At 42.9% G+C, this 25,064-nt stretch overlaps 2 protein-coding genes across 3 annotated transcripts; one reads left to right on the forward strand and one right to left on the reverse strand.

Moving 5' to 3' along the window:
* The first annotated feature begins 350 nt into the window (after positions 1 to 350).
* LOC123449483 (FH protein interacting protein FIP2) lies at positions 351 to 5,077 on the forward strand. Of its 2 annotated transcripts, XM_045126724.1 has the most exons (11): positions 351 to 564; positions 640 to 749; positions 834 to 968; positions 1,062 to 1,217; positions 1,406 to 1,489; positions 1,648 to 1,694; positions 1,871 to 1,944; positions 2,269 to 2,327; positions 3,382 to 3,441; positions 4,305 to 4,385; positions 4,610 to 5,077. In XM_045126724.1, exons 1-11 carry the CDS (start codon positions 513 to 515, stop codon positions 4,661 to 4,663), a joined length of 912 nt encoding a protein of 303 aa, XP_044982659.1. In that variant the 5' UTR covers positions 351 to 512; the 3' UTR covers positions 4,664 to 5,077. The 2 variants fall into 2 exon arrangements, with proteins under 2 accessions (XP_044982659.1, XP_044982658.1); XM_045126723.1 differs by having other exon boundaries at positions 362 to 749.
* A 2,641-nt stretch (positions 5,078 to 7,718) lies between these two features.
* On the reverse strand, positions 7,719 to 9,105 carry LOC123446987 (expansin-A19-like). The gene is made up of 2 exons (XM_045123537.1): positions 8,907 to 9,105; positions 7,719 to 8,478 (listed from the first exon to the last, which is right to left on the reverse strand). The coding sequence occupies exons 1-2, from the start codon at positions 9,034 to 9,036 to the stop codon at positions 7,847 to 7,849; spliced, it is 762 nt and encodes a 253-aa protein (XP_044979472.1). The 5' UTR covers positions 9,037 to 9,105; the 3' UTR covers positions 7,719 to 7,846.
* Positions 9,106 to 25,064: the final 15,959 nt, after the last annotated feature.

The raw sequence follows: 25,064 nt of genomic DNA on the forward strand, positions 1-25,064 counted from the left end.
CATATTTGAATGGCGCGGTCAAATATGATGCGGTGGGAAAAACCGGATGGACGAAATAAATCGACGGAGGAACATGGTGGGTGGGGAAAACCAATGGATGAAGAATTCTGCGTGACACGAAAATGAACGCTACTAATTTTTCGAGTAGTAGAAATTTAGTAAGGGTTAGGCTTTATTTTATAATATTGAAACAAAATGCAAAATCGTACCAAACCGACAATTGAACATTTCCAGAACCGGTTCATCATACTGTACTACAGAGAAGGAAGTTACAAAGAAAGCAATTGAACATCAGTAGAATAAAAATAAAATAAAAAAACGAAAAGCAGAGAGCGACGAGCGAACACAATGGTGTGTGGGCTAAGCCTAAGCTGGGGAGCGGCGAAGCAAGTGGAACCGTCGACCCGGCCGGCCTCCCCCCACCTGAATCCAGATCCCTCTCCGCTCCGCTCTCCCCACCTACCTCGTCGCCACGGACAAAACCCCCGGCCGCTCTCCATCCCGAGCCGCCGATGCAGTCGCCGGAGCCCTCCTCCTCCGCCGCGCCGGTCCTCCTCAACATCGGTCCGTTCCTTATCCCTCGGCCCCCGTCCGGCCCGCGATTCGAGGCTTACCACTGCGGTGTTGTCTGCGGCGCAGGGGGGAGGAAGTACGCGACCACCGCCGAGACGCTCACGCAGCGGGAGCCCGACTCCATGCTCGCCGCCATGTTCAGCGGCAGGCACACGCTCCCGCACCACCCCACCACGGTACGGCCCCTCGACTGGCGCTCCCCGCCTCTCTCGTTGCGATCTTCCGGCAGCTGCAGGCTCAGAGGCTCAGTGCGGGTGCAGGGGGCGGTGTTCGTGGACAGGGATGGGAAGCATTTCAGGCACATCCTCAACTGGCTAAGGGACGGTGCCATCCCCACGCTCTCAGAGTCCGAGTACCACCAACTCCTGCGAGAAGCGGAGTACTACCAGTTGCTCGTAAGAGATTCAGAGACTCTCCATTGCACATTTGGTTCATTGGGTTCTAGCTTCGGAATCAGATGTAGTCATATGGTGATGATTTGTTTGTAGGGTTTGGCTGATTACGTAAATGAGAAATTGGCTTTGAAAAAGACTGACAATTCGTGCGAGGCTGAATTGACACGCAAAGATGTGATCAAGTGCATTCAAGCCCAGAAAATCAGATTTCGCGGCCTGAATCTATCCGGCCTTGATCTATCTAAGCTTGTAAGATTCTAGGGAGACTCTTTGCTTGTTGTTTCTCTATTGTCATTACCGTTTACAGCTGCAATTCCTGTACTTGGTCAGCTTATCTTACATTGATGATAAAGTCGAACAAGCAATTTTCTTTTTTCCTAAATCTTTCCTTGTTTACTAATTGCACTATTTTAAATGCATTTTTTGGTACTTTGCAGGACTTATCAGAGGTGGACTTCAGCTATGCGTGCATCCAGAGAACCAACTTTTCGCATGCTAATCTTCATAAAGCAAAGTTTAGGGTATGCCACATTATCACTCACGCCAAGATTTTGCACTGTCAGTTATCTTCTTTTGAAGCAGTTCAATCCAGTTTCACTAGCTAAAGGGAACTTTCCAAGACATTCTTGTATGGAATATATACTGTATCATTAACGCGTTGCGCTGCATTATTTTGCAGCAGGTGGAAGCTGCACATTCTTCATTTGAACATGCAAATTTACATGAGTAAGATACACAGTCGATCTTCTTCTGGTCCCGTGGATTGTATCTAAGATGATATTTTCTATCCTTTTCTTTTTGTATGGGTGCCTAAGAAACTGGTTAATATCCATTTCCCTCCTTATATGCTAATTTTTGTTTGTATATGCTGTTTGAAAGTGCTCACTTTTGGATAATAACAGGTGTGAGCTTACTGGAGCAAATCTTCAAGAAGCTGTCCTAGACAGAGCAAATGTTCAAAGCGCAAACCTGCAAGGTATACAATCCCCCCACCCTACCCCAAATCATGTATTTAACTTGATCGCAGCTTATTTCGTATTTTATTTTTGTTTATACACACACTGTATATTGCTAAAGTAAATCTGAAGCTTCTCTTGTTTCTACATTTTCTTGCCTTTGTGACCACTGTATCACTAGGGCAGTTCTTTGTAACTTACCATGTTAAGCTGTCCTTTGCCCTCTCTTTCCCTTCGGGGTGTGCAAAAGTAGATTTAATCATATACTTGAAAAGGTTCTTATAAGTGGCTATGGTTCACAAAACCAAGTATGAAGCGATTGATTTGCTAGACTATTTTTGCAGATGCATGCTTAACGGGATGTAGCTTCATTGAGACAGATGTCCGTTCAGCCCATTTACAGGTTTGCAAATTGTTGTGAGTAGTGTATTTCTTCATAAACATTCCCTGTTTTCTGCTTTGCTGCTGAAAGTCCTTGCTGACATATGAAGTCGCTGTTCACTATACAAAATAATCATAATGAACAACACCATACGCAAAGCATTGGTTATAAGGCGTCCCGCCTTGGATGCCTAGGCGGCAAGACGCCCTGGCAGCGCCTTACAATTATGTCTGCTTTAAGCACTTAGGCGTCAGGGTGGTTGGTGCTGGTCTTACGGCCTTATAAACAATGATGCAAAGCATACTTGTTAGATGCTAGTTCTTCCACTAGTGGCACTTAGGTATATCTATTTTTCACCTCTGCAACATGTGTAGCATCTGAAATATGTAAGCAGAGTCCAGCACATGCCCGGAGTATGAACTGCATACAGGACATATGTTTTATCTATTTGTATCCATAATTCCATGTCGTTCTTCCCTAGATACAGTGGCGGAGCTACGGCTGGGCAAAACCAGGCCATGGCCCGCCCAGCTCAATGAAAATTTAGTGAAGACTGGTTCTGAATTTGGGCCCTAAGAGCAAAACTTCAGATGTATACTGTACTATTTTTTAAGCTGGTCCGTTTTGGCCCGCCCAAAGATGTGGATGTAGCTCCGCCTCTGCCTAGATAGTCACACGTAGAAGCTTCCTGTGGAGTTACTTTTAGCAATTAAAAAATCATCTAACTATGGGTGCTGGTTATTCGTTTCTTATGTATGTTATCCGGTCCTTGCCCCAGGTTTGTACTTCATACAGGACAAATTTCTATCTTTTTGTCCCCATAGGTCCATGTTGTTCTTCTCTAGATAGTCGCACATAGAAGCTTCCTATAAAAATTCTTTTTGGTAATTAGAAAACGTCAAAGGGAAAGGCTGCGTACTATAGACCTAAAGTGGTCGGACCCTTCCCCGGACCCTGTGCAAGCGGGAGCTACGTGCACCAGGCTGCCTTTTTTTTTTATTAGAAAACGTCAAAGTTTGGATGTTGATTATTTAATTTCCTGTGTGTCTTGTTGTGAATTCCAATGAATTTTCAGAGTGCTAATCTTACGGGTGCCGATTTGAATGGAGCTAACCTTGAAGGGGCCAATCTCAAGGTAAAATAACTTTATGATAGAAATTTATTAAAACGAAAACCTCACGCTACAATCTGCTGATTATCTGGTTCATATCTAGTGTAGCACAATATCTTGTTGTCAAACTATTGTAGCAAATCTTAGTATGTTACACACTATATCATACATGCCTGTTCATCGTAAAACTTGAATTTTAATTTTATGGATTTGTAGTCTATCTTTACTCTCATGTTTGGAACTGAAGAAGCTTCCAGATAAAATAAAGTGCGCTATCATCTTAAATGTTCTTCCGTACTAGGTAGTGTCATAATGTCAGCATATACAAACATCTATTTAGATTAAAAAAAACGCGGTTAAAGGGGGAAGTTCCCTCCCTTAACTGTATGTTGTTCGGTAGAAATGTGACCTCCTGTGGATCGAACATGGCTGGGCAAGCTTACACCCGTGAGCTCTAGCCATCCGAGCCAGCGCTCAGTTCTCACAAACATTTTATAAAGTAGTGATCTAAAATGTCTTATACTCCCTCTGTACCTAAATAATTACTAGTTCTTCCCAACTACAATTATCTAGGTACAGAGGGAGTATTTGTTTACAGAGGGAGTATTTATCAGGGCTTTCTTTAGTTCTCTGTAAGCATCTAACATTCACACAAGTTAAATTGTGCTAACCCTCAGCAAACTATCATAACATGGAGTACCCATCATCTTTGTCCAGAATATTGACTGTTCGATATGTTAAGTAAGCCATGTTGTTTACTTATTCTGTTTGATGAAGCATGCATAAATGAAAGGACGTTAGCGAAGTCAAACATTTTTTTTCTGTATTCGCATACTTGTCCTCACTATGTCATTCATACCAATATGCTAAGCTAGTCCGGTTTGCAGGGGGCTAAGTTGTCCGGTGCAAACTTGCAAGGGGCAAATCTTCAGCGAGCCTACTTGAGAGAAGTTGATTTGCGTGAAACTGTATGTTGTCCTGTTTGCTATTTATTTTACCTGAATAGTGAATATTTCGCTTCATGCATAATTTGAACAATTTATATACTCCAATTATTTTGCAAATACAAAGAGCAATAATTTGTCATATATTCTTGTTTTATTTTTCTGGTGATATAGGATTAGAAATCCTGAAGAATCTTGCATTTACCTCCTTTATCTTAAGAAATAAACTATGTCTGCTTTGGTAATAGGATTTAACCGGTGCTAAGCTTGGAGGAGCAAATCTTCTTGGGGCTATCAGATAGTACAACAAGAGAGGCTGACATCATGTACACTTTACAAATTAATCTGTCATATGCAATGTCTTGCAGTTTTGATCTTAGTGGTTGTAATGGAGAAGAGCTCAAATGAAAATGGGTACGCAAACGTTCAGGCATTCGGTGTACCAAAGCAAATGCACGCTGGGGCAAATAGTTTCTTGCTGTCATGCCTCTCAGTGTTAATTGTTGTACAAAGAACTGTTATATCACACTCCGACTAGAATTCAATGAGTCTGGCTAGTTGTTAGATATCTGTGCTAAATCTTCATTGTGGCACAAGGAATTCAAAATGTGCACAGCGGTTGCATATGGGGATGCTGTATCTGTATCTGAATTGTTGGAGGCTGGTGTATGCTGTTTCTTATGCGTGGATTGCAAAGTACTTCCTTTGTTCCTAAATATAAGTCTTTTTAATTTTTTTTACTAGGAACTACATACGGATGTACATAGGCGTACTTTAGCTTATAGATTTATTCATTTTGTTCGTAGCTCCGACACTGCTCCTACTTGACGGACTGACCGGGCGCCTCCACGGGCCCTCTTATCCTTCCTATATTTGTCCTTAATGTGAGGGTTTACGGACATCCCGGGCCTATAGGGATGATATGATGGATCTGGTTGGATCATTCTTTTCTTCTTCTCTCTTTTATCTGATCACTGACCAGACGCTTCCGTGTGCGTTTGAGAGGTCGTTTGAGGTGTCCGGATGAAGATGCTCTTAAGACTTTGGCGCAACTGTTTGTCGCTGAACTGCCTTTGAGTGTGTGTTGAGCCTATGCTTTTATGGGTTTATGCTATGCCTGCTTATCTATGTTATGTCCGCGAGTGTGCTGGTAACCTCAGCCCTTCAACGAGAGGTTACTAGACCACATGTGTTGCATGTAACCACACACCACACGCTGTAGACTACATGTGTTGCATGTAACCACACACTGTGCATCTGCGAACATGCTTGCAACGAAATTCGATGCGTGCGTTTCTTCTCAGCCATACCAGGGAGGATGCAAACACATAAACTATGTGCAAAACATGAGTTTTCGTTTGTATTCACTCAACCAAGCCTAGCTAACTCGATCAAAACATGAGTTTTCGTTTGTATTCACTCAACCAAGCCTTAGCTAACTCGATCACATATACAAGGAGGCAAAATATGATACGTGCAACCAAACACTCCCCCATGCCAGCTGTTGGTGTTCAATCATCATCTATGAGCGCCGTATTAGTCGACGTATCAATCATCTTGTACCGAGCATAAAACATCGCCACAAGGAGCAGTGTCGGCACCAACTTGTTCTAGTCCACAAATCTGTATGCATGCCAACACTAGTGTGTTCTTCCTCTTCACCCCAGGACAGTTTCTCACGTCTTCCTCCTCTTACCGTCCGTGCATCCATCGCTCGTCATCGCTTGTGACCCGTGTTACATTTTCTGATTTTGGTTAAATTTTATCTAGTTCCAGTGTGCTTTAGTATTCATCTAGCCCCTTAAGTGGAAATGTATCTAGCCCCTTAAGTGTGTTTTACTGTTCATGACATATGATTAGAGGGGCTAAGACTTTAATTGAGTGATCCTCCGGTGTTTAGTCCCAACTGATGAAAATGATGGAGGTGATAGACTGCCCATTCACGCAAAAAGGTGTCGACTATTGCAAAAGTTAAGAGAATTTTGGGCTTTGAGTCGCAGGAAGGCCACACTATTAAGCGAGTTAGGTCTTCTATAAGTTTGGGGATCACGATACACTTTTTTAGTCAAAACCCACACCAAAAAAGAACCACACACATAGCCATGTTAGAAAATCCCATCTCAAACCTAACAGTGGCATCATCTCTCTATACCTTGGAACTCCAAAGGTCCAAGACCCCCGGATCTTTGGGGTCGAGTTGACATTGCCTTTGGACATGAGGAACTCCAACCCCTGACCCCTGGATCTTGGAGTACTCAATGACACATGCTCTGGATAGGCAGGATCTCCGGGGCTCCATACCTAGGATTGCCGGGATACCGACCCTTAGGTTTTGGTTCTGGATATGATGCATGTCCAGGGCTCTGAACTCCTGACCTATGGAGTGCGCTACTAGTGGGGATAACAGTTGCATTTAAACAAGATTATATAAGCGACCTTCCCTCTACCTCTAGACCCAATCTCGAAATCTAAACCCCCCATTGTTGAACTGAAAAAGATTACCCCCATTGATTCCTCCAACATAAAATTGAGGATTCAAAGAGGAACCCTAGATCTACATTCCACTAAAGAAAATCGTGACCCTCCTACTTGTGCTCTACCAAACTTGTTACCCTTGGATTTTGTAAATCTTAGGTGGTAGGAGTCTTTCCTGATGTTACGCAATCCCGGGTCCGCTAACACCAGCGTTTCCGATCCACATGCGTCAACATGCCCAACCGGAGAGCAACACCGACTTATGACAGGCCTTGAACCCTTTCCCCCCAAAAGACTAGCCTGTTAGGAGGGGACACCCTTGCCCTTATAAGTCGTGTTATGTCAACCGATGTGGGACTAAACCCAACAATCACCCCCTCACACATCGGTCACCCATGGGCCCGCTAACACCAGCGTTCCAGCCCACCTACCATGACCGACCACCCGTGAGTCCACCGAGATTTATTCCGGGCACCTGGGCTCTGATACCACTTGTTACGCAATCCCGGGTCCGCTAACACCAGCGTTTTCGACCCACATGCGTCAACAGGCCCAACCGGAGAGCAACACCGACTTATGACAGGCCTTGGGCCCTCTCCCCCCGAAAGACTAGCCTTTTAGGAGGGGACACCCTCACCCTTATAAGTCGTGTTATGTCTCCTCCCACAATCGATGTGGGACTAAACCCAACACCTGAAAGTATCCTTGTGTGTGGTGTGCTCCGAAAAAGTTTGTAAAGGTCTGATGATTGCAAGACAAATTATCGGTGATTTGATGATATATATTAAACACTGATCTTCCCTAGTAATTTCATGCCAAATAATCTTTGAACAGACGGGTTTACAATTTACAGTTCATAGGGAACCGAACAGTCAACCAAAATAAATCAAATCAAATAAACAATCATACGCGCAGATGAGAAATTACATCTACAACGAGACATCTCTTCGATAATAATAGTGGTAGTGTATATGTCTAGAGATGAGTTGATAATACTAGCAATGTTTGTTCTAGTAGTCAAACTGACGCCATGTGGTGAAGGTTTGTCCAAACTGCCACCAGGCCGGCACAACGTCTTGGAAGACGAGGTACTGGCCGCCCGTGGAGGTGATGGCGAAGCTGAGTGCCTGCCCGACCAGCCCCGAGAGGCAGTGCCAGTTGGCGCCCCAGTTCCTGGACATGGGGATCCATGCGGTGTTGGTCCCTTTCACTGACATGCTCTTGACCGACCCACTCCCGCCAATGTTGGCCACGAGCACCAGCTCGAAGTAGTTGAAGCCGTTGATGGTGAACCGCACACCGCCCTGCCTCCAGCACTTGACCTGCTGGTAGAAGACCGGGATGATGCCGGCACGGTAGATGCCGATGTTCTCCCAGGCTGGCTGGGACATGTCGAAGTGGTGGCGGGGAGGGTTGCACCACCCTCCGTTGTCACTAGGAAGATCCCAGTTGGGAGGGCAGAAGTTGGTGGCGGAGACTGTGATGGAGGTTCCGGGCTTGCACATATCCGACTTGCTGGTGTCGCAAATGATGACATAGCACTGCCCGCATGACGCACCATCGTTGAACAGCGCCGTGCTCAGCGCAACGTTGTTGATCCCGTACCCCGCATTGTACAGGTTCTCGTACCCACACGCTCCACCTGCACATTGCAGATGCAAACACATTCAGACACACGCACACGCTGATTGCATATTTGCATTGCATGTGTACCATGCATAAACCGTACGTAGTACTATTGGAAAATATTATGGTGCCGGAGCAAGCCAGGATTAAGGGGGTGTTTGGTTACAGGGACACTTAAAACTTATAAGTTTTTTTAAGTCCCATCTAAACCAAACATGAGGGACTTATAGGGACTTAAAGTGGGTATTTGGGACTTTTAAAATAAGACTCTCAAGGAAAGTCTTATAGGGACTTATAGTTGTAATATGATCTTTTAGTCCTGTTAAGTCTTAGGAACCAAACAGGTAGAAACTTTTTAGGGACTTAGGACTTATAAGTTGAGACTAAAAAAAGTCCTAGGACTTATGAACCAAACAGAGCCTAAGATTAGATTGGCTAGCTTACCCATTGTGTCAGAGCCGTCGGCGCCGCCGTAGAAGGTGGCAGTGGCAGGGATCCAGTTGGACTTGACCGGCGCGAAGCAAAACCCGAGAACGGTCGCGAACAGCTGCAGGAAGCGCATCCCAGCTGCCATCTTTCTGCAGGGAGAGATGGTTGATCTTCTCCCGCAGCTAGCTAGCTTGCTAGATATTGTGGCGATCGAGAGTGGATTTAGAGGTGAGGAACGATTGAGACAATGGTGGTGCTTAAATAGGAATGTGGCTAGCATATTAGATCGAGAAGAATGATTGTCGTTGTTAATTAACTAACATATGAGAGTGCGGTTCCAACGATCGTATGGATATAACCTCCACAGATTGACGACTTGCGTGCTCTAATCATTGAATGCAGTTCTGAACGATAGAGCTCTCATCTATATGTAGATCGTTTCTAACTAAATACGAACGAAAAAAATAGCATGCTCGTTGGAGCAATGCTACACATACATAAATTTATATAAGTTTTTTAAAAAGGTGAATTTTGATTGAAGATTAAGGGGAATGAAGGCCCCACCCCTTTGAAAATCAGGGGTGGGAGTGGTTAGTTAGAAAGAAAGAATCCTAGTCATCGTGTAACCTTATGTAACTCTTTGTATGTCTAGCATTTTTGCATGCTCGTTATAGCATATTAGAAAAGGAGACGCTACGTTTTGGCAAATTCAGGTGGTACGACACTAATTACATAATTAACATGGTACGCTCGCTATAACGTTGTAACTGTAACGTTGTTGCATGCACATGATGCAAAAATAAGAAAACCACAGTTCAACGGAGCTGAAAGTCCAAAACCACTCCTGAACCACACCCCTCTCCTTCTCTTTCTCTGATTCTCACACGACAAGGACCACCCAACCCTAGTTCTATTTCCTAATTTATAGTTTGACTAAGTAACCATGCATATTTTCGTGTAGCTGAGTTGTGAGGCTACAAGTTTGTTCCAAATTTGTAATTGTACACAGATGGAAAACATGCAGGGAGTATAATATATTCTGATTTTTTCCTTCTCTTTGTAAAGTGAAGTTTATGTGTTATACTCGACCCCGAACTGAAGTTTGTGTTTATCCTCTTTACTCCTTGTAATTATATTCCCTCTGTTCCAAAATAACTGCATCAATTTTGTACTAGCTTTAGTACAAATTTGTACTAAACTTAAGACACTTATTTTTAGACGAAGGAAGTACTATATGTACTGAACTGTAGCTTTTATTATCTATGGTGCCACGAGTAACAACTAACAAGTTTCATTTATTTGCTGAAATACTTACAAATGCTATTTAGTTGATGAAATACTCTATGCGCGCTTCTGGGAAAGATTTAGTCATTGAAATACTTTATTTCTTGATATATTGGGAATTTTTTGGCAATCGCTATTTTGAAATATAACACACTATTACCAGCTATAACTTGTGTAACATTTAGAAAAGGGCATCGCTATGTTTTGTAGCGTGCTATTTTTGTTGTTGCTAAATACATCCAAAATGATAGGTTAACGGAATACACTAATTTGACATGCTTCAAGAGTCTAGTCCGCTAAGTCCATAGCTAGTGGCAGCTAAAGCTAGCTCGCTGTTGTACATTTAGAAATGATCAGCAACCGTTCAATCAATGCATCGAGAAAGAACTTCTTAAAAACCGATCGAGAGAAGATGCAACCGTCCAATTAAGGCATCAGTAGTATTTCGCACCAGAGAATATGCAACCGTTCAAATTTCCATGCTACCTACATTCGGACTGTACAATTTTTAACTGGATAGGCAACTAGCTGAAAGCGAAAGCTGGAGTACTTTTACATTAAAATTGTTCTTTAGATAGTGCTGGAATCCCCGCTAGCCAACGGCAACAAAAACTGTCTCTAACTGCAAGCCCAACTCCCTCCAAATCATTGAAGCACGGCAACTGAATGTTGCCTTCTGAACCAACCACGGAAGATCGAGCAAACCATTGAAGTAGTCAACATGCATTGCACCCTCTTGTTTGCTCCTTGTTCGAGGCCAAACGACTACACCAACGGTAAGTATTACTACTTGGTAGTCTAATTGATTTAGAGGAAACATGAATTATTACTTTATTAGTATACATCTCTCTTCGATAGTTTTCTTATGGGAAATTGGATGATTTGCCCTACTTTATTTGGGCATTAGATGATTTGCCCCATTTTACATACGATTAGATCATTTGCCCCACTTTTTATTTTTCTTTTGATGATTTGCCCTTTTCAATTACTGTAATCATTTTCAGATTTATATCCCTTTTTTTCACATGCGAAAAGACATAATTGCCCCTTGGCTAAATTATACTAATTTGTGGCATCCGAGCAACCTTTTTGTGGGGCAACCTTTTTGTGGCATCAGTTCGTGATTTCGGTGTGATATATTCTCTCAATTCCATGTGCTAAGTGAACATATGTTGTCAGTCTATTCTTTTATCTGCTGTCAATCTCCAACCAAGTGCATATGTCAAGATGCAAAGCATGTATATAGATGGGATCCCGTATATAGATCTATCAACATGGTAGTCCAGCATGGCTGTTACTTGCAACGCAACGAGCTCACAAAAAAGGTTGTAAATCCATTAATCACTCAATAAAGTTATTTACCAGCGACTAGCACATCATCTACAGCTCCAAGCTGCAGCGGGAGTCGCGGCGCCGGGCCGCCGAGCAGCAGCGGAAGCCGCCGCGCCGGGCCGCCGAGCAGCAGCGGGAGCCGCCGCGCCGGGCCGGGTCGTCAAGCTCCAGCTGGAGCCGCCGCGCCGCGCCACCGAGCAGCAGCGGAAGCCGCCGCGCCGGGCCGCCGAGCAGCAGTGGAAGCGGCCGCGCTGGGCCGGGTCGTCAAGCTCCAGCTGCAGCTGGAGCCGCCGCGCCAGGCCACTGCTGGGGCCACAGTGCCGTCGTCGGCCTCCTCGCTTCCTCTGGTTTCAGTACTATTTAGGCATGGTGACCTCGTCGATGCTCTGTGAGACTGGGACTAGTCCAACAACAGATAAGACTAGGGAAGAATTAGTAGTATAATTTAGCCACAGGGGCAATTGTGTCTTTTCGCATGTGAAAAAAGGATATAAATCCGAAAATGATTACAGTAATTGAAAAGGGCAAATCATCAAAAGAAAAATAAAAAATGGGGCAAATGATCTAATCATATGTAAAATGGGGGCAAATCATCTAATGCCCAAATAAAGTAAGGCAAATCATCCAATTTCCGTTTTCTTATATACTCCCTTCGTCTTAAAATAAGTGTCAAAATGATTTAGTACAAAAATTGTATTAATTTAATATAAAATCCGTGACACTTATTTTGGGACGGAGGTCCGTTATCATGTTTGAATTACAGTCGGATTGCAGCATAAAAAACATGAAACGCACACACATCAATGTGCACGCAAGTATACATTATTTTCTTATAATCCTCTTCAACTGAATCATATTAGCCACATGATCAATAATAATCATGCAATTATGCGAAATTTTGTCTACAGCATAATTTTTTTGAACTTTACTTTGGTACACCCCCCTAAAAAAGTTACAAATTTTGATGTAGATTAAAGATGGAGATTAGAAGTTACCCTTCAATCACAAAGGGTAATATAGTCTTTTGTATCTAAATCAATCTATTCAATACGTTTGATCTGCATGCTAATATCGTGATAGCCTTTTCAAGTAACTTTATTTCGTTGAATGTCTTGAGGGTTTTGTTACGAATAAAATTAATTTTAGCTTCATGCATCCAATGTCTATGACAACTTAAAATTCGCTTGGTCAAAACATTGCCAACTACTTGAAGGCCCCTTTGATTCGATGGGATTCTTAAAGAATACTTGAATGTGTGTAAGCCTCATAAAGTTTCCCTATGTGCTTTGCTTTAATTGTATGACCACAATTCAGGTAGGAATTCTTTTGTGTCAAATTTAGTGAGAAGACTTTTATTAATATCAACCTTTCAGAAATATTCATATGCTTTTATGTGGCGCCGTCAACCATTATTTGTTTCCAATTCCTATATTATCCAATTTTCTAGAATTTGGTTCTTACCCTATCATGTGAAAGGAAGAGGCCATGTAGCTATAAGCTTGGGCAAACTGTTTTAAGATCCAAAGATAACCGGTCCTACTCAAAGTCTTGAATGATAAAAATATTTGCAGTAATAATTTAAGCTAGATTCGCCATCTTACTCTTTTAATTAGGACAAATTGTACGGTGTATCATTCAATTCTTTCATGGGGTAAATTAAAAGTGCTAACTTTTGAATTAAACAGTCTAATATATGCATTGATGTACTATGATGAACTTCAATTACCATCAATGTCAGACTGTATCATGCATTTGGTAGACAACGACATCAACATTATAACCAAGTGTCGATCATTTTCGTGTATCACTACAAGAAATATGTCAACTAACGACCTTTTGTCAATGACGCTGGAAGGAATGGTCATAAATCTATGACCATTTGACACCAATTGGTCGTAAGCTGTCCGGAGGGGTTCTAACCCCAAAAACTAACGGCCTTTTTCATCAGAAAGGTCATAACTTGCTTACTGGAAAATGTCATAAAGCGGACAGCACCTGGCACTGCCTTATTTCTAGGTGATAATGATCAATATGAATGGTCGTTACTAAACAGTTCGAATGCACTAGGCTGGTTACGCAGCCACCTCAGCAGCCTAGCTTACGTGTCACTGAGGTAGGACCCATTTGACAGGCAGGTGAGCACACAATGACACGAGGGTCCGAGCGCTTAATTCCCGAAAAAAGCTGCGCGAGCGGGGACTCGAACCCACACCCACGACCGAGCGGGGACTCTAAGTGTGTGCTACCGCTGGGCTAGAGAGGGACTGTTGCTCAGGTATCGGTATTCGGGTGTATATTGTATTCAATCGCGGGACTCTCGTATCATTGAAAAGTGGGACCGACGGGGACGGCCAACACTTAGCCAATTTCCGACAGGGGCCAACACTTAGCCAGTTTCCAACACTTAGCAAATCTAGATCTCGGGGGCGGCAGCGACCGACGGGGACGGGGCGGCGACGATCGATGGGGATGGGGGCGGCGGCGACCGACGGGGATAGGGGCGACGACCGACGGGGGCGGTGACCAGCGGTTGTGGTGCTGACGCCACGACCACCTCACCCATCGGCAGTTGTTGTTGTTGCTGTTGCTGTTGCTGTTGCTAACTATATCAGAGAGCTGTTGCTGTTGCTATCTACATCAGAGAGCTGAATTGAGATGTTGCCTGTTGCTGTTGTTTTCAGAACTGTTGTTTCCTGAAGTTTTCAGATAGCTGTTGTTTTCTGACAAAAAATAATGCACGAGCGGGGGCTCGAACCCACGACCCGGCGCTCATTTCGCTGGGTATCTACCACTCGACTAGGAACAGGCTGTTGGTTTTCTACTCTATGCCCACTCTTTTCAATACATCAAACCAGTCGACCCACTCTTTATGATCTGTGAAGCAAAATAGAAGCAACTACCGTGATCGTTGCAGCACATAAACTCATAATACATTCCAACATCAAAAGTAGAACATTCCAACAGTTCACAACAACCTGCCATAACATTCCAACAGTTCACAACAACCTGCCATTTGCGCAAAAGTAAAACAGTTCACAACGACATCTAGATCATGGAGGGTGACTAAATAGGACCTAGAGCCTTCAGGAGGGCTGCATGCTCTGCCCTGGTCTTGATGTCTGCAGCACTCGTCGATAAACCGCGTGCATGCGACATAATGTGTTCATAAATCCCATCCTTGGGCTTTGGCTTTGTGGTGCAGTATGGGCATCTGAACATTCCCCTCTTGAAGTACGTCGCCTTCCCCTTCTCCTTGATCTTCTGGGCTTCCTTCTCAATGAAGGACTCTTTGTTGCCGTCCTCCACGTCATCTCTAGAGTTATACTGCACACACAAATTAATTGCAGGAACACATTATGCATTCATATAGGCATTATGAAGCCAGAACACACACTTCTGATTTAGAATGATGCAATGAACAAACATCAGATAATTCCCATTTACCAAATTTTAAGGAACAAACAAAGAAAAAAGTCATGTACAGTAATCTAATTAAACAAACAACATTAAAACACTCTCTACATCAATTTCATTAAAAAGCCCACCAACATGCATTCATATAGTGCTTACGCTGAACTGAAATAGTTGGGATTACCTCATACAGGTCGTCGTCGTCGTAGTCAGAGTCATACGGGCTCTTGAACCCAGTCTTGGTGAGCTTCCTCTTCATGCCTGCAGCTTCCTTTTCCTACAATATAAGTAATTCGATCAGTACAAACTATGTAACACAGTATTCAAAAGGTCAAGCATTCAACAATGTGCTTCTAATTACATTCATAGTGCTGCTGCATCAGCCACCCTATTCAGGAACATACATAGCCTAATTTATACAAAATAAAATTTAAATATTACACAATTGGGCTGCTCAGCCCCTGCCGTGCCCCGGTGAGGGGATAACCACAACAAATCTATCAACATATCCGGCACATAATAAAATCTAAGCACATGCAGCAATCAAGATCCCAATTCAAAACCTAACTCTTATTAAATCCTTACTAATAATCCCAATAAAATGCAAGAGAGGGGGCAGACCTAGGCGAAATTTAGGAATGGGTGTTCGTATATATCAAGCACATGACCTAGGTGAAATATTTACTAATAAGAGAAAGATTCCGTTGATTCAAGCCAACAAAATGCAAAAGTTCGCCAACACATGCAAAAGCAGAGTGTGTTCTGCTCTCTGAATATATGCTAAATCTCCTCCTTATCAACGATAACTACGAAAGCAGGGGACCGGGAAGCATCACCACATCCACATGCACAAATCAAGATTGAAATTAAAGAAATCCAAGTCTCAATAAATCTATGTAGCATTCAAGCACGAATCAACTATAAAAAACCCAAAAAACCTCATCTAAAAAATCCACCTCATCGTCGTGAGCCTGCGCAGCATCGCTCGAGGTCGTGTCCTCCTGCTTCAGCACCTCCTTCTCAAGATCCGCAGCGGTGACAACGGTTGCGGTCGTGTCCTCCTGCTTCGGCACCTCCTTCTCAAGATCCGTAGCGGCGACAGCGGTTGCGGTCATGTCCTCCTACTTCGGCACTGATACGTCCATTTTGCATCATGCTTTCATGTTGATATTTATTGCTTTATGGGCTGTTATATTACTTTGTGGTACCATATTTATGCCTTTTCTCTCTAATTTTGCAAGGTTTATTTGAAGAGGGAGAATTCAGGCAGCTGGAATTCTGGACTGGAAAAAGGAGCAAATCTTAGTCCACTATTCTGCACATCTCCAAATGCCCTGAAAAGTTACGTGGAATTTTTTGGGATTATATAAAAAATACTGGGCGAAAGAAGTACCAGAGGGGGGCTGCCAAAGCGCCACAAGCCCTGACACCGCCACCCCCTAGTGGCGGAGTGGGGGCTTGTGGGCTCCCTGACGGCCCACTAGCCCCCCTCTTTTGCTATATGAAGGGTTTCGTTCCAGAAAAAAAAAAATCATTCGAGAGCTTTTTCGTGGTTTCGCCGCCGCCACGAGGCGGAACTTGAGCAGATCCAATCTAGAGCTCCGGCAGGACGATCCTACCAGGGAAACTTCCCTCCCAGAGGGGGGAATCGTCACCATCGTCATCACCAACACTCCTCTCGTCGGAGGGGAGGCATCTTCATCAACATCTTCATCAGCACCATCTCCTCTCCAATCCCTAGTTCATCTCTTGTAACCAATCTTCATCTCGCGACTCCGATTGGTACTTGTAAGGTTACTAGTAGTGTTGATTACTCTTTGTAGTTCATGCTAGTTGGATTACTTGGTTTAAGAGTTTATGTTCAGATCCTTGATGCTATTCATTACACCTATGATCATGATTATGATTATGCTTTGTGAGTAGTTACTTTTGTTCCTGAGGACATGGGATAAGTCATGCTGATAATAGTCATGTGAATTTGATATTCGTTCGGTATTTTGATATGCTGTATGTTGTCTTCTCATCTAGTGGTGTTATGTGAACGTCGACTACATAACACTTCACCATATTTGGGCCTAGAGGAAGGCATTGGGGAGTAGTAAGTAGATGATGGGTTGCTGGAGTGACAGAAGCTTAAACCCCAGTCTATGCGTTGCTTCGTGAGGGGCTGATTTGGATCCACTAGTTTAATGCTATGGTTAGACGTTGTCTTAATTCTTATTTTGTAGTTGCGGATGCTTGCGAGAGAGGTTAATCATAAGTGGGATGCTTGTCCAAGTAAGGGCAGTACCCAAGCGCCGGTCCACCCACATATCAAACTATCAAAGTAACAAACGCGAATCATATGAACATGATGAAACTAGCATGGCAGAAATTCCCATGTGTCCTCGGGAGCGTTTTTCCTCCTATAAGACTTTGTTCAGGCTTGTCCCTTGCTACAAAAGGGATTGGGCCACTTGCTGCACGTTGCTACTACTTTTTACTTGTTACTTTTTGCTTGCTACGTTTCACCTCGCTACACCATTACTTGTTACCGCTACTTTCAATGCTTGATGTTATTACCTTGCTGAAATCCGTTTATCAGAGCCTTCTGCTCCTCGTTGGGTTCGACACTCTTATTTATTGAAAGGACTAAGATTGAGCCCCTATACTTGTGGGTCATCAAGACTCTTTTCTGGCGCCGTTGCCGGGGAGTTAAGCGCCTTTGGTAAGTGGAAATTGGTAAGGAAACATTTATACACTGTGCTGAAATTTATTGTCACTTGTCACTATGGAAACTGTTCCTTTGAGGAGTTTGTTGGGGGTATCTTCACCACGAACGGAAGCACGAGGAGTTGTTCCTCGACCTGAGGTACCTACTGAAAATATCTTTTATGAAATTCCTTCGGGTATGCTTGGGAAACTGTTGGCTAATCCTTTTACAGGAGATGGATTTTCACATCCAGACTTGCATCTGATCTATGTAGATGAAGTTTGTGGTTTATTTAAGCTTGCAGGTTTGCCCGAGGATGAGGTAAAAAAGAAATTATTTCCTTTATCTTTGAAGGATAAGGCGTTGACATGGTATAGGCTATGTGATGATACTGGATCATGGGACTACAATCGGTTGAAATTGGAATTTCATCAAAAGTTCTATCCTATGCATTTAATACATCGTGATCGGAACTTTATTTATAACTTTTGGCCTCGTGACAGGGAAAGCATAGCTCAAGCTTGGGGTAGGCTTAAATCAATGCTATATTCATGCCCCAATCATGAGCTCTCGAGAAAAATCATCACTCAAAACTATTATGCTCGGCTTTCTCATGAAGATCGTTCCATGCTTGACATTTCTTGTACCGGTTCTTTTATGAAGAAGGATATTGACCAAAAGTGGAATTTATTGGAAAGAATCAAATGCAACTCTGAAGATTGGGAGCTGGAGGAAGGTAAGGAGTCAGGTATGGATTTCCAGTTTGATTGCGTTAAATCTTTTGTTGAGACAAACACTTTTAGAGATTTTAGCGCTAAGTATGGAGTTGACTCTGAGATAGTAGCTTCTCTATGTGAATCTTTTGCTGCTCATGTTAATCTTCCCAAAGAGAAGTGGTTTAAATATCATCCTCGTGTAGAAAGCAACATAGCCAAAACCAATCTAGTTGAGGAGAAAGTCATTGCTTTTAGTGATCCTGTTGTTCCTTGTGCTTACACTGAGAAACCACCATACCCTGCTAGGATAAAGGATTATTCTAAACTCCAACTTTGATACGTAGGGGTTACATTAGACCACTTGCACCCTGTGAGGAGATTAGAGTTGAACCTAGTGTTTCTATTATCAAAGATCTCTTAGCCGAAGACATAGATGGGCATGCTATCAAATTCTGTGAGGACTCCGCTAGAATTGCTAAACTTCACGCGAAAGACAAATACGGACTTGTAGTTGGCCTGCCCGTTGCTTCTGTCAAGATAGGAGATCAGTGTTACCATGGTTTATGTGATATGGGAGCTAGTGTTAGTGCAATACCCTGTTCTCTATATGATGAAATCAAAGATGAGATTGCACCTGCTGAGTTAGAACCCATTGATGTCACTATTACGCTAGCTAATAGAGACACTATCTGCCCTGTGGGAATTGTGAGAGAGGTAGAAGTCATGTGTGGTAAGACGAAGTATCCTACTGATTTCCTCGTCCTTGGTACTACGCAAGATAGCTTTTTTCCCATCATATTTGGTAGACCCTTTCTCAACACTGTCAATGCTCACATTGATTGCACTAAGCAGACTGTCACAGTTAGTTTCGAGGGTGTGTCTCATGAATTTAACTTCTCCAAGTTTGGAAGACAACCCCATGAAAGAGAGTCGTCTTGTAGGGATGAAATCATTGCTCTTGCCTCTATTGCCGTACCTCCTACGGATCCTTTAGAGCAATATCTGCTTGAGCATGAAAATGATATGCATATGGAGGAGAGAGATGAGATAGATAAAATTGTCTTAGAACAATATCCTATTCTCAAGAATAATCTGCGTGTTGAACTGCTTGGGGATCCTCCCCCACCAAAGGGTGATCCTGTGTTCGAGCTTAAACAGTTGCCCGATACTCTTAAGTATGCCTATCTTGATGAGAAGGAGATATATCCTATCATTATTAGTGCTCTCCTCTCAGAGCACGAAGAGAAGAAGTTACTAAAAACTCTAAGGAAGCACCGTGCTGCTATTGGATATACTCTTGATGATCTTAAGGGTATTAGTCCTACTCTATGCCAGCACAAGATTAAAACCGATCCTGACTTTAAACCAGTTGCTGATCATCAAAGGAGATTGAATCCTAAGATGAAAGAGGTCGTTAGAAAAGAAATATTAAAGCTTCTGGAAGCAGGAATCATTTATCCTGTTGCTCATAGTGATTGGGTAAGTCCAGTACATTGCGTACCTAAGAAGGGAGGTATCACCGTCGTTCCTAATGATAAGGATGAACTAATCCCACAAAGGATTATTACCGGCTATAGGATGGTGATAGACTTCCGGAAACTGAACAAGGCAACCAGGAAATATCATTATCCTTTGCCGTTTATCGACCAAATGCTAGAAAGGATATACAAACACACACACTTCTGCTTTCTAGACGGTTATTCAGGTTTCTCGCAAATACCTGTTGCACAATCTGATCAAGAGAAAACCACTTTCACCTGCCCCTTCGGTACCTTTGCCTATAGACGTATGCCTTTTGGCTTATGCAATGCACCTGCCACCTTTCAGAGATGTATGATGGCTATATTCTCTGACTTTTGTGAAAAGATTGTCGAGGTTTGCATGGATGACTTCTTCGTTTACGGGTCTTCCTTTGATGATTGCCTCAACAACCTTGATCGAGTCTTACAGAGATGCGAAGACACCAACCTCGTCTTGAATTGGGAGAAGTGCCACTTTATGGTTAATGAAGGCATCGTTTTAGGACACAAAATCTGTGGAAGAGGCATTGAAGTTGATAAGGCTAAGGTTGATGTAATTGAGAAAATGCCTTGCCCCACAGATATCAGAGGTATACGAAGTTTCCTAGGTCATGCTGGTTTCTATAGAAGGTTCATTAAAGACTTCTCTAAGATTTCTAGGCCTCTTACCAACCTCTTGCAGAAGGATGTTCCTTTTGTTTTTGATGAGGATTGTGAGGAAGCCTTCGAAATACTTAAGAAGGCTTTGATAACCGCACCTATTGTTCAACCACCTGACTGGAACTTGCCCTTTGAAATCATGTGTGACGCTAGTGACTATGCTGTTGGTGCTGTTCTAGGACAAAGAGTTGACAAGAAGTTGAATGTTATTTACTACGCTAGTAAAACTCTAGACAGTGCCCAATGAAACTATGCCACTACGGAAAAGGAGTTTTTAGCAGTCGTGTTTGCATGTGAAAAGTTCAGATCTTACATAGTTGACTCCAAAGTCACTACTCACTCTGATCATGCTGCTATTAAGTACCTCATGGAGAAGAAGGATGCTAAGCCTAGACTGATCAGATGGGTTCTCCTGCTACAGGAATTTGATTTGCACGTCGTTGACCGAAAGGGTGCTGATAACCCTGCAGCAGATAACTTGTCTAGGCTAGAGAATGTCCTTGATGACCCACTACCTATTGATGACAGCTTTCCTGATGAGCAATTAAGTGTCATCCGCACTTCACATAATGTACCGTGGTATGCCGATTATGCAAATTATATCGTAGCCAAATACATACCACCCAGTTTCACCTATCAGCAAAAGAAGAAATTCTTCTTTGATTTGAGACACTACTTTTGGGATGATCCTCACCTTTATAAAGAAGGAGGAGATGGGGTTATTAGACATTGTGTGCCTGAACATGAACAGGGACAGATCCTGCAGAAGTGTCATTTCGAAGCCTACGGAGGACACCACGCTGGAGATAGAACTGCCATAAGGTATTGTAATCAGGTTTCTATTGGCCCACTCTCTTCAAGGATGCCCGTAAGTTTGTCTTGTCTTGTGACGAATGCCAAAGAGTAGGGAACATCAGTAAGCGTCAGGAAATGTCTATGAACTATTCACTTGTCATTGAACCATTTGATGTCTGGGGCTTTGATTATATGGGACCCTTCCTGAGTTCCAATGGGTACACTCACATCTTAGTTGGTGTGGATTACGTCACTAAGTGGGTAGATGCTATCCCCACTAGAAATGCTGATCACCGCACCTCCATTAAGATGCTTAAAGAAGTCATTTTCCCAAGATTTGGAGTCCCTAGATATTTGATGACAGATGGCGGTTCACACTTCATTCATGGTGTTTTCCGCAAGATGCTCGCTAAGTATGATGTCAACCATAGAGTTGCATCTCCTTATCATCCTCAGTCTAGTGTTCAAGTGGAGTTGAGTAATAGGGAGATCAAGTTGATCTTACAAAAGACCGTAAATAGATCTCAAAAATATTGGTCTAGCAAACTTGACGATGCACTATGGGCTTATAGGACTTCTTATAAGAATCCCATGGGCATGTCACCGTATAAAATGGTTTACGGTAAGGCCTGTCATTTACCTCTTGAGCTGGAACACAAAGCTTATTGGGCAATCAAAGAGCTCAACTTTGATTTCAAACTTGCCGGTGAGAAGCGGTTGTTTGATATCAGCTCGTTAGATGAATGGAGAACCCAGGCATATGAGAATGCCAAGTTGTTCAAGGAAAAGGTTAAGAGATGGCACGACAAACGAATACAGAAACGAGAGTTCAATGTAGGTGATTATGTCTTGCTATACAATTCTCATTTGAGATTCTTTGCAGGCAAGCTTCTCTCTAAATGGGAAGGTCCTTATGTTATCGAGGAAGTATATCGTTCCGGTGCCATCAAAATCAATGACACGGATGGAAATTTTCCTAGAGTGGTAAATGGGCAAAGAATCAAGCATTACATCTCTGGTACTCCCATAAATGTTGAGACCAATATCATCAATGTCATAACTCCAGAGGAGTACATAAGGGATGTTTATCAGCCTATTTCAGACCGTGAAAATGAAGAGGTATCTGTTTCGGCAAGAAATTGGACTCCGATGCTTTTCCAATAGGAAATTTCCTCCGTTTTGGAATTTTTGGAAAATTAGAAAAATAAAAAGCAGTCCGGAGAGCGCACGAGGCGGCCACAAGCTTGGACACCGCCCCCTACCCCCTGGTGGCGGAGGGAGGGCTTGTGGGCACCTCGTGTGCCTCCCGGACTCCGTTTTCTTGCGGAGCACTCCTTTTGGTTCAGAAGAAATCAATATATACTCGCCCGAAGGTTTTGATCTTCGTATCGCGCAGTTTTCCTATGTTTTCGTTTCGAGCTTGTTGTCTTCCACAGATTTAGAGCAAAGATGTCTCAGGAATCTGTTGGGGAGAATGATCTTCACCAAGTTCATGAGGAAGTAGATGCTGATCTGAAAAGAGTAGAAGTCTGAAAGTGCGTTATATCGACTAGAGGGGGGGGGGGGTGAATAGGAGATTTTTAGAATTTCATCACTGAGGAAATTCCTTTTGAGGAAATTCGTCACTGATGACTAACTTACAACGGAAACAGTAAAGGATCAGAAGTGCAAAGTTTCACAACAGCAGTTTTTCAGAGTGAAGAATGTGAAAATAGATTGCACAGTGAGCAGGCACGCAGACAACAGATGAGAAACAACTAATGTGAAGAATTTGGGGTTGAGGAAATTCGGAGAAAGTCTTCAGCAAATTCTTCAAACAGTCACAGTGAAAGTTATCAATACATAATACGGGAAAATAAAGAGTTGAGGAATTAGAACCCGTTTCTCAGTGAAGACAGTCGTTGATGACCCAGTTCCAACTGCTGTGACAATCGTACATCTGGTTTGGAGTGGCTTGGTATTGAAACCAAAAGACACCCAGTCCCGGGACACACAGTCCCTACCGTATTCTCCTTGAGCTAAGGACACACAGTCCTCGCCCAACACTCGTGGTAAGTCTTCAGGGCAAACTTCCAAACCCTCACAAACTTGGTCACCCGGCGATCCACAATTGACTGCTGGAAAGCTCTAGACCATGACGCCTAACCGTCTGGAGGATGCACAGTCCTCAAAGGTAAAAGGCTTCAGTCCCACATAGGAACAAGTTCTTCAGTGATGCTCAATCACTAGGTTTGGTTTGTGGTTTCGGTGGGTTAAGTATTTCCTCACCGATGAATTACTCTCGAAGGCTCTGAGGAATTTGGGTTGCTCTTATGACAAGTGTCAGTTTCTAACGGAGCAGCCAACCAGCTAGTGGTTGTGGGGGGTGGCTATTTATAGCCTGGGAGCATCCCGACATGATTTGACACTAATGCCCTTAAATAATATGACCGTTGGAGTGGATAAGACCAGTGACTTGGCGTGGTTATCGAAACGGTCGGAACCCTCAACTGTGAGAGTCCTCATGTCACTCATATTCCCCACTTGAGGCTTTTGATAGGATTAGGCTTGGGTTGAGCATCATGAGGTAATTCATTCCATAGTGTAACTTCGACCCCCTTTAACAGTACGGTGTTCCTATTACTCAAATGCGAAGAAGGTAAAACAGAAAGTGTAAATCTTCATGCTTCAAATTCTTCAGAATGATTTTCTTCATGAACCACCGGACTTCTCAATATCAGTATCTTCATGAGGAATATCAATTTCATCGCAGATTCCTCGCGATTCATTTCTTCAGCTTCAGACCAATTTCTTCAACTGAAGACATATAATTCTTCAAACCACCAAAATCACTAAGGGGCACTAGATGCACTTACAAAGTCACGGAAGCCAAGGACCAAGCTAAGGAGAAAACCCAAGCTAGGGAGGAAGTTCAACCTATGTTCAACATTGAAGACGTTGAAGGAGTAGATTTTCTCCAACCCTTCCTCCACGTGCCGTCTCCATCCTTGATTGAACTCTTGAGGTCTTGCGAAACAACTCGTGCTCGCAATATTTCCCTTTCTCGTGAAGTTGTTTTGCTGGAAAACCATGTCACAGATCTCAAAGGTATAAATTGAAGATTGATAGCTCTCTTGGAATCAAAGGCGACAACTCCACCACCATCACCACCGAAGGAAGACAACTAAGCATTGGTATGGGCAATCCCCTTGGCTTCTGCCAAGCTTGGGGGAGTTGCCCTGGTATCGTATCACCTTTATATCTTTTGCTTTTACCTTTGTTTTAGTTCTTTCCTTTTCAGTTTTTATTTCTTCTCTTAGAGGAATAAGTCTTTAGTGTTTAGTTTGAGTCTTTTGCTTTGTCTCTCCCCTGATGTATTCGAGCTTACGAGCTATATAATAAAGAGTATCTTAGTTAAGGGCTTTGCTTTGTGCCATGATCAAAAGTATGAAAAGAACGATAGCATGAAAGATCATGAGACGATCTTATGGAAAGTGATAACTTCACTTATGACACGTATGATGATTGAAACTTGTTGAGAATAAATCAACATAGACCTCAGTCATTGTTGCAATTAATAAGAAGTAATAAGGAAAGAGAGGTTCACATATAAATATATCATCTTAGACACTTTTTACAATTGTGAGCACTCACCAAACTATTACATGCTTAGGAGTAGACGTTGGACAAGGAAGACAGCATAATGAATTGTGTTTGCTTGGTTACAAACAATGTTATATGATTAGAGATCCCTTAGCATGTGACGATTGCTTCCACCTCATAT

The sequence above is a fragment of the Hordeum vulgare genome, chromosome 4H (assembly GCF_904849725.1).
Source record: "Hordeum vulgare subsp. vulgare chromosome 4H, MorexV3_pseudomolecules_assembly, whole genome shotgun sequence".
NCBI lineage: Eukaryota > Viridiplantae > Streptophyta > Magnoliopsida > Poales > Poaceae > Hordeum > Hordeum vulgare.